We start from the raw sequence: 9,681 nt of genomic DNA, 5'->3' as shown, positions 1-9,681 counted from the left end.
GGGGGGGGGGGGGGGGGGGCGGGGGGGGGGGGGGGGGGGGGGGAGACACAAAGGGTTGAACAAGGGGAGGTTACGCTTAGCCTAAGCTGAGTCAAAGTCTAGTTTTGTCATTAGAACATTAGAACGGTTTGTATATCGGATACTTCAACTAGATGGTGAAGCTCATATGGGTTCATCTGACCCACCATTCTTTTCTTGTACATGAATGTATTCAACTTTAAAAACAACCTAAATACAAATGACACCTTCGATCTCCATCAACAATGTTTCCTACATGGAGCCAAACTGACGCCTCAGATCCCGCAGCTACTGGACAGACTCAAGTCCTGGGTCGGGGAGCAATGGAACCACACAGTAAAACAGAAATTGCCTTGTGTGATCATTTGCATTTTACATCCGATGTATGCACATAAACTGCAGATATTTTTGGTTTTATTGAGTTTCTTTAATGGTCTGTTTTCTGCACTTTCTCACATGAACACCATGGAAACCTGAGGAAGGCTGGAGGTTTGACTGGAGAACATTTCACAAGTGTTTGGTTAGGACAGTTCCGCAGCACTAAGTGTGTGAGGTCTGGACTCCGTCACACTTTGCGCTCTCCTGGTTTCACAAGAGACTCGCAACAAAGTAATTTGTAGTCGGACAGAAAACCTCCTACGTTATCTAAGCAAAGAGCATTTCCACCAGAAAAGGAGGAAAGGTCACAGAGGTCAAGACTGGGACTCAGCTCTCCTGACTGACTTTCCAAAACTTAAAACATAGCAATGATGGAAAAAGATGTGTGTTAGTGCAGGAGCCTCGCCTACCTGTGCAGATCTCCTGCTTCAGATGAAACCACAGTGGAGAGGATCAGATGTTTGAGGGTCACGGCAGGGGTTCTTCAAGGTTCTTCAAGTTGATTCGAACTACCTGAAATGGAAACACATTTAAGTATTTTTGAGCGGAAATCATAATAGTTTGAGCCCCTAAAATTGTTTTTCTATTTTGGAATATTAAAAACGTTTGTGGTCATCTGCAGCCAGACTGCCCACTGCCTGCATTTTCTCTACTTACCATTTATTATGACAGGTGTCAGGTGGATACATACAAATCTGATGTAGCTAGCTAACCAGCTGTAGCTGTAATTAAAAGTTAAAGCAAAGGGAGAAAGTGTCAAGGACAAACAAGATCAACATGATATATATATATACATATACAATGTATAAATAATATAAATGTATATAATTCTTACTGAAATTTTCTTAGTTTAGAAGGAATTGACTTTTTTGTTATTACTCGCAGGACTGTGAACATCACTATATAATAAAAACAAACAAAAGGTAAATCCTCGGTGTGAGTCACGTAAACAAATAAAACAATAAATACTTCAATGTAACATGAAAGACAGACGAAGAAGAAGATACCATCAAATACCAGTCACCACTCCCAGTAACAAACCAGAACACATAGTAACATAATTGTGTTACTATGGTGAACTAAATATAATTTCTACTAACTTCCCCTGGGATCAAACGTGAGACGAGTGTTGTTTGTACAAAAGGAACCCGGGTCACTTAAGTTCCCGTGGCAGAGGTGACACGCCGCTGACGTTACAGATCTGCAGCACAAGTAAAAGGATGCAGCAATTATCTAATCCAGTTTGTTTACGCCTTAAACCCCCAGAGACAGAAATAAGCTCCAAAATAAAAGCCACAGTGAGCCGCCTGCTCCTCAGCGTCTCAGCCCAAATGCCGCTTTTATTACACGCTCATTGTTTTGCATTGTTGTTTGATGTTTTTAACTGCTGGGTGTGTGCAGCCACGTTTGCTGGCTCCTCACATCAGGGCTGCTTTTCTGCCGCTCCGAGGCGTGTAAGTGGGAAGGAGGTCAGTGAGAATAAGTACAGTGAAAATATGGAAAATAAACAAATTGGAGAGAAAGAGGAGGCGAATGCGGGAGAACAGAAAGGGAGAAAATTAAAGAGAGAACAGAGGAATGACATGTTGCTCTGATGTGACATAGAAGTTAAACCGTTGTTGTGATGTGGTGTGATCACATGACAACTTGGTCTTCAGTTTCTTTTTTTTTTAATTTACATGTTTTTTGCAGTACGTTGACTGTGTTCCTGCAGATGACCCCGATGACCCCCCTTCAGACTTAGAACAGCTGCCCCATCTGATCCACTGAGGGTCAGTTGTAACCCACAGGACAACCTGGTGGATTGAGTTCTACTAGTTCTCTCTTTATTATGTATTTTAACACTAGGCAGAGTGATGCCTCGACCGTCCGTCGACTTAGTGTTGCTCTGATACGCAGTTGATAAATGTCGTCGTTATTTGCATACGTTGGGAAAACATGACACAGGTCGGTCTTTTGGTTCCAGGAGTATACAGATTTTCATTTTCATTAATCATGATTAATTACCACAACAATTAATCTTTGATTACCACAACAATTAATCTTTGATTCTTATAAAAAAAATATATAGTGTAAAAATGATCGACCAGTTTATTAATGTGTCCTTTAAGGGGTATAAAGCATACCTGTTAGTGCATTACAGTTCTGGTGCAATATCAGCAGCTTCTAAACATATCACTACTGTCTGTACCAGCCCACCATATACAGTGACATCACACTCACCACCCCACTCCCTTGAATGTGTATACAAACTGTGCAACTCCTTTAAATCACCAAAGCTGTGGAAAAGTTCTTAGAGTAAGTGCATGTCTGTGAGCTGGGCTAGAAAAACAAGTACATACATAAAAAAGTGACATTTATCTTTCTATACTTTCTGTCCATACCACACCACAGTGACACATCAGAGCAGGGTTCATCTTACTGTGTGCTGATGCCTTTGAAGGAGGGAGAAGACAGAGACATGGAACAGACATTAAAAATGATCGGTCGGTTTTTAACTGCTTTCACAAGGACTTAGTAAATAAATCGTGAACTTACCCTGTCAGAACTCTCTCTCTGTGTGTATATAGAGGGCTGTGTTCTATAGGACAGCGGTGATGAAATAAACACCTGAAGGTGTCGATGACTTGGCTGCTGATCCACCATCTTCAATGGGCCAGTCTGACCAATAAATTAATACACTGATGGTGTATTAATCGCCCCCAAATGGCAAATCGAACCACTGGGAAATAAAAACTAAAAGGATGAAACATCGCATGCAGTACTGTCATAACTACTTTTGACATCCCTCAATGTTCACGTTCATTCTGCAGCTCCATATACACATCAGCTAGAAAGAAATCTCCTGATGCTGCCATCATCAGTGACTCAGTTACTCTCATCAGGTTTCCACTTAGACAGAGGTCAAATCTGAGACATTGCAACTTCAGCACCTTTTGGTTTTTGCTTTGACACTGATTCCTCTGACAAATTTCGATTCCCGTCACGGAATGTGATATGGTGATAATGTGACATCCTGTGATTCTGCTGCTGCACAGAGTCAGAGGGAATGAATATGGGGAAACAGATGAACCCACTAAATGTTTATTGTAATTCATAATAGGTCAAAAAGAGCACTTTATCATCAGTAGCTATGTGTCCACTAGCATTTAAACTGCATTCTTCTCATAGGACTGGACCAAACTATAACCATGAAACTGCAGTTTTCAAACAGAACTAACTTTGAGTCTCAGCCTGATGGTGAAAAGTGTCAAGTTCAAGAACGACAGTGTCCACAGATCCAAACATTATTTGCACAGTTCTGTACCTCGTCGGACAATTGACTTCAAGTTTGCAGATTTTCAGAAAATATCAGAAGCAGCAACAAATGTAACTGAGAAAAGCAAAAGAAAACAACAAAGAGAAGCTGGAAATTTGGTAAAAGCTGAAAGACGTAGGGATTTAAATGATGGGAAAGAGGAGAAGAAGGAGAAAGGAAGCCAGAGGTAAAAGTTAAAAGAGATGATGAAAGAAAAGAGGGAAAAAGTCCAAGTGGAAAGGGAAAGGGAGATTTAAAATGACAGATGGAGGAGTAAAAAAAAGTGACACGGGTTAAAGGAGTGATGGAGAGAAAGGGTGATGGTGAGGTGAAGCAGGTGGAGAAAGCTGGAGATAAAAGAACATTTTCATACCATACGGATAAAGACTGAGTGATGAGGGGATTAAAAACAGACATCGGCTCAGAGAGGAGAGCTAAAATAATTTTGCGTGACTAAGAAACAAAAACACAGAGCGTCAGGCGGCTTCACGGAGGTGAAACTTTATCTGCAGCTCTTCTAAATGTACACACGGCCAACGCTGCTGCCAAATGAAACAATCGGCAGCTCTGCCTCGGCTCTGTTACCCAATCTGCAGCAGAGTCGTCCCTGCAGAGCCCCAACCAGGGCAGAAGAAAAGAGCGGGAAAACAAGCACTCACTTCAAAGGCCGTCAGAGTGAGTCCTGTTCACCGACGTGACAAACCTCAGGCTGTGTTCAACACGCTGTCCACAACTCTCTATGGAAACACAGGAACGCACTGCGTTGGAGAAGTGTCGGAAATTTAGGCTTTTAATGCTCTGAAGGGAATATCTTTGAAGTTTAGATTTAAGGAGGTGAAAATGGTGGATGACTGTCATCGTCACTGAGTAGAGACACGGACAACTGGAGTGTCTGTGTGTGTGTCCTCAGTATGGGACAATAACCACCTCACTTGAAGAAATAAATAAATAAAATTCAGCCAAAAGCCATCCATACAAAACCAGCTCAGAAGTTGTAAAATTATCATTCTGTGTCCAACAAATAATGCTGCAGCCTTCTATATATTCCAAATATTCAAATGCTGATGGTGACAATTCCTGAATGTGATGCATATTCTTTCATTGTTGCAGTTGTTCTGTAAATAGATGAGGAATGACAATTACAGGAGCTGGAAATAGGGTTACTACAAACATCACTACCATCAGGGACAATGTAACTGCTGTAAGACCTAGACCACAGATCTGCAACCCGTGGTTCCTGAACCACATGTGAGTCTTAAGGCCATATATTTACCAAATGTAGCCCAGTATTATAAGAAGAGATCAGATAAGAAGTGAATGCAATCAAGGTTAAACTAATTTGACATTTCTCTTAATTGTCAGTTTACATGCTAACAGCAAACAATGTACTGTGACTTGCAGTAGCAGCTGAAAATGTTTTGGAAAAATCCTTGAAAATCCTTTCAAGAAAAAAGTGGGAAATATAGACGTGAGTGCAGCTGAGACAAAGTCCAACTTAGAGTGAAAATTATGCAGTTAAACAAAGACTAAAACCTACTTACTGTAGACCTACTGTATGTCTGGCTTCAGGCTGTCGGTGGTCTTGTAGTAAAATTGTCCAGACCTACAGTGATACAGTTCATAAGAAAGAAGAAGAAAAACACACACCAGAAATTCAGACCAATGCAGACAATACTGTACCAATATGACAACAAACACAACGACAGGTGAATTCTGTGACTTAGAACAAAAATATACAAAAATAGAATATATAAAAATAACTCCAGAAAACATTGTGTGTGTGAACACTACTTCAGCTTACGTCATGAATAAAACATAAAAACAAAACAAACAGCATTAAGCTAAAGGTGCAATTTATTACAGTTGACAGGTTTTTATCTAATAAATACAAATGAAATATACTCCTAATCCCTTAAGCTTATTCACATTGAGCACTAGTGTTCCCGTAGAGTGAAGTGTGGATACAAGAGTCTGTGAATTTCTACTACAACAGTACAAAACCATACTCTCTCTAGTTTCATTAACATTCATTGTATAGTTTTGGTCTATGGCAGAAAAACAAACACATACCCCCCCCCAAAAAAAAAACAAAACAAAACAGTATTTTCACACCGCCCTAATGTGGTCCAGTACTGGATTTCATGAAACTTTACAAGACATGGATTTGGACTCAAATAATAAGTCAAGAAGTCAATGATGTGAATTTGAGATTTTTTTTTTTTGCAGTTGATCAAAATGAGTGAAGTTTGCATCAACACGTGTTAAGAAAAGAGGTAGCCAATCACAACTGACTACACATCACACATTAAAATACAGGCTGAGAACAGAACCCCAACCTGTGTCTTAATGTTTCTCCACACAGGGAGCCTCCACCTCTCTAAGAAACTTGGCTAAGTTAAACTGATCACATCGGCTCTGATCAGACATTTGACACTAACTCTCTGTACTTGGCAGCGGGTGATGCTCAATATGTTGCTGAGAGTAAGAAAAGTCCAGATCTGCAACATGAGATGATTAGGAGATAAATGATCCGATTTATGAGGAAAATACATGTTAAAACCCTACACATACACAGACGCATGGTCTGACTAAAACTGAAAGGTTGTTGTCATATCTGACACCTGGATGTTTCCAGATAAGTGTTAGCGTCTCCAGATGGCTATGTCCTTGTTTCATATGGCATGTTGTCAAACCACAATGCATGTTTTCTTACGTGAAGTTTCTGAGACACTAGTTTTGGTCATTTTAACAACAACATGTTGCATCTTAAGAAGACAACCCATGCAGCAGGTTGAACTGCTGACGTCTCAGATGCCATCCACGATTCCTGTTGACAGTGTTTAAGAAGATGAGGAGAGAGAAAAGGCCTCTGGTGTCAGACTGGTGCTGCTGGTTCTTCTCCGCTGCTGCCAAACTTCTCCCCAGAAACGCCCTGTTGGTTTCCATTCTTTAAAAAAAGTTGCAGGTTTGACCCTGGGGCACCGTGTTTGTGTCCATCAGCAGCTGTGTGTCCTTGAGTCTCCCAGATTTAAAAAGAAAAGCACATAAAAACGCCTGGCAGAGGTCAGAGGGGGAGGTGCTGGAGGAGGAGGCGACTGGAGGATGTGGCCTTGATTTACCCGGAAGTAGCCGGTCGGCTCGACGCGGCGAGCGGGTTATTCTTAGTGAGGGGGCAGCCGGGCTCTGGTGAGGCCCGCTGCCACACGAGGGGGCGAGAGGGCGGGTCTGACATCACATCCAGGAGTGAGCGTGGGCTGCGGGTGGTTTTTGGCCCGGACTGGGATTAGAGGAAGCGCAGGGCTGCGGGTTCAACTGCTGCTGAGGTTCGGTCGAAGACGGTGATGAGGAAGAAGAAGAGAGTCAGCAAAATGCCCCGGGAGGATTTTTTGCCTCCGTCTTCGCTCTCCCTGGGCTCAGACCACAGTCACCCAGTGCTCACACACAAAAATGGGCTGGATGTGGTGAGGTCCAGCAGCAGTCGGCGTGTGTGTGTGTGGATCAGTTATTACTGGGTAATGTAAATATGCGTCTGGTAGGAAACAGCTCTGCTGCTCAGATATGTGGCCTTGACTGAATGTATTTACATGCAAATATATATTTAGACTGCATCTGTGAATATGTGCTGCTGAGTCTGGTGGCCTTGTATGTGTTTACTTTCACCCTGCATCTACACAAATATGTACCTCTCCTGTATGTGTATGCCCTTGTGAGTACATGCAGTACTGTGTAAAAGTCGTAGGCCAACATTTTGTTTATAGTAGTAGTGATGCTAACTGCTAATGCACAGGCAGAGAAACCGAGGGTCTGTGTCTCGGCCTGAAGAAAAATCAGGTTCAACTGTAAGGTAAGAATAAAAGGTAAAGATTCAGAAGGGATCAGGAAGAGAGACAACTGACAAGACGTATCGACGACGAGTTAAACCTCAGAGTGACAGGGTTTACATCTGACTCCACGTCTTCATGAGGATGGAGGAACATTTGACCGAAGAGTTTGTGAATATATTGCACGTCAGGTCTTAGTGGAATATATTCATAAACATTTAAAACCAGTATGAAAAAAAAAAAAATCAAAACACCTAATGACAGTATCATCCAACAAAGACTGATCATTTTTGTTTTGTTTTTTTAGTGTATGGATTTCGGTCCTAATAAAAAACTGAAAATAGCAATAAATAAAGTGACCCCACAAAGTTGCTGTAACAACAAAAACTCCTGGTGGTCTACAACCTTTACACTTTACTGTGTGTCTGATGTTTGTATACGATGTTCACAACTCTTCTAATCAACCGTCTTCAGCATGCGGCTCGTTCTTCATCTCCTTCACTTTCACTGAAGATTTCCTGGAGGCCTTCTTCTCCACTGCTTCCTTACTAGTCTCCTTCCCTTCTCTGTCTTTGTCCTTCTTTTCCTTTGAAGACTCCTTTTTCTCCTTGGAGGATGATGACTCCTTCTTGGACTCCTTCTTTGGCTCCTCTTTGCTCCTTGACTCCTTCTTTTCCCTTCGGGCCTCTTTGACTGGCTCCTCTGCTCCTCTTGTTTCTTCTGGTTGCTCCCTGGACACCTCCCTTTTCTCCTTTTCTTTGACTGGAAGAGAAAAATAAAAATAAAATAAGTATGATTAGTTCTTGATACTGTTTGATGACTCAACAGTTTTTGGTTTTTATGAAGCTTTAACATCATCATAAAAAAAGTAAAGAAGGCCGGAACCACACACTTGGCGCCACCAAGGGGCAGCCTGTTGCAGCACATCTGCTGTTAAGGCAAGAATTTCCCGTGTGGGATCAATAAAGTTAATCAAATAAAAACAAACACATAAACTGGATTAATAACTGATGCTACACTCTCCTATTAGATTTTAATTCATCTTCTCTGGTTTAGTAAAGTTAGTCTACAATGTCTGACAGAACCATTTTCCAGCTCCAGACCAGTTTGTGATTGACCGTCCTCATCACCTGTTATTGATTGACTTTGGTTTCCAGCAGGACCTGAACACAGCACGCTACATCTGCATCCTGAGGTCAGATCTGCTTTTACAGGTACAGAAGAATGTGACCTCGTGGCTAATGTTGGTTTGTCGGGGCAGATGGTGACGTGGATAAAGCATCTGGCTCCACATGTGCAGTAAAGTCAGGCTGCACACCGTCCTCAGACTGTCTGTCAGAACACCACATCAGGCCACAGAGGGCCACTCATCAGGTGGTCCGCTCATCACAGGGATGAGGTGACGGCTGCGCACTCACACGTGTTGTCATGCTAACGCGGCTCATCTATCTGACGTCTCAAGCAACAGGACAAATTGAGCTACGACAGCACCTGCTGCATGACAAAGAGCCCCACTTGACTGAAGTACACCCCAATTCTCCACCCCCCCCCACTGCTCCACCACTAACACACACAGACTAAAGAAAACACACTGTGCGGCCCCGCCTCCTCCAGATTGCACTGGCTCTCTGATAAGATGATAACGGGACTGTTGTCTGCCAACAATGAGACACACTTCTTATCTCCGGGAGAGCTGATAGGGTTTAGAGACTGGAGACTACAGCCTGGTATCTAACTGTTGCTCAGCCTGTGTGTGTGTGCGCACGCATGTGTCTGTGTTAGTGTGTGTGTAAAGAACAAGTGAGGATTCTAAGTGTCTGTGTGCGTTAGCCAATGCATGTGGGGATAGACTCCTCAACAGACTCCAGAGAGAAGCTCTAATCAGACGGCTCATCGTCTAGGAAGAGAGGGAGAGAAGAGGGAGGGAGGGGATGTGAGTTTACTCAGTAATGCATGGAATTACTTTGGTGAACCTGCATTATCCAACCAGTCCTGAGTTAAATCCAATCATATAGATGTGAAACTATACCAGGAAATGGACAATTTCTACTTTGGAGTTCGGAGACAGATGTGGATCACACGCCTGCTCTTCGTACAAACTCAGGATTCAACAAAGTAATTTTGGCAAACATGGATGAAGACAGTTTCACAAGCTTTACCTCAGAT

The 9,681-nt window shown here is 42.4% G+C and overlaps 1 protein-coding gene across 2 annotated transcripts in view; it reads right to left on the bottom strand.

Moving 5' to 3' along the window:
- Nucleotides 1-54: 54 nt before the first annotated feature.
- The window catches only part of bbs9 (Bardet-Biedl syndrome 9), a 151,521-nt gene continuing 141,894 nt past the window's right edge, over nt 55-9,681 (bottom strand). The window contains exons 22-23 of one of the 2 annotated variants that reach the window (XR_003051514.1): nt 2,935-8,277; nt 55-2,831 (exon numbers count right to left, since the gene is read on the bottom strand). Coding sequence is in view for 1 of the 2 variants with exons in the window: in XM_008323797.3 (XP_008322019.1) it covers nt 7,976-8,277 (302 nt within the window). In the remaining variant the exon portion in view is untranslated. Of the gene's footprint in view, nt 8,278-9,681 lie in introns of both variants that reach the window. The other variant, XM_008323797.3, reaches the window with a different exon arrangement.

Source organism: Cynoglossus semilaevis, chromosome 13 (assembly GCF_000523025.1).
Source record: "Cynoglossus semilaevis isolate Cse_v1.0 chromosome 13, Cse_v1.0, whole genome shotgun sequence".
Taxonomy (NCBI): Eukaryota; Metazoa; Chordata; class Actinopteri; order Pleuronectiformes; family Cynoglossidae; genus Cynoglossus; species Cynoglossus semilaevis.
This window is presented reverse-complemented; position numbering and strand designations above follow the sequence as displayed.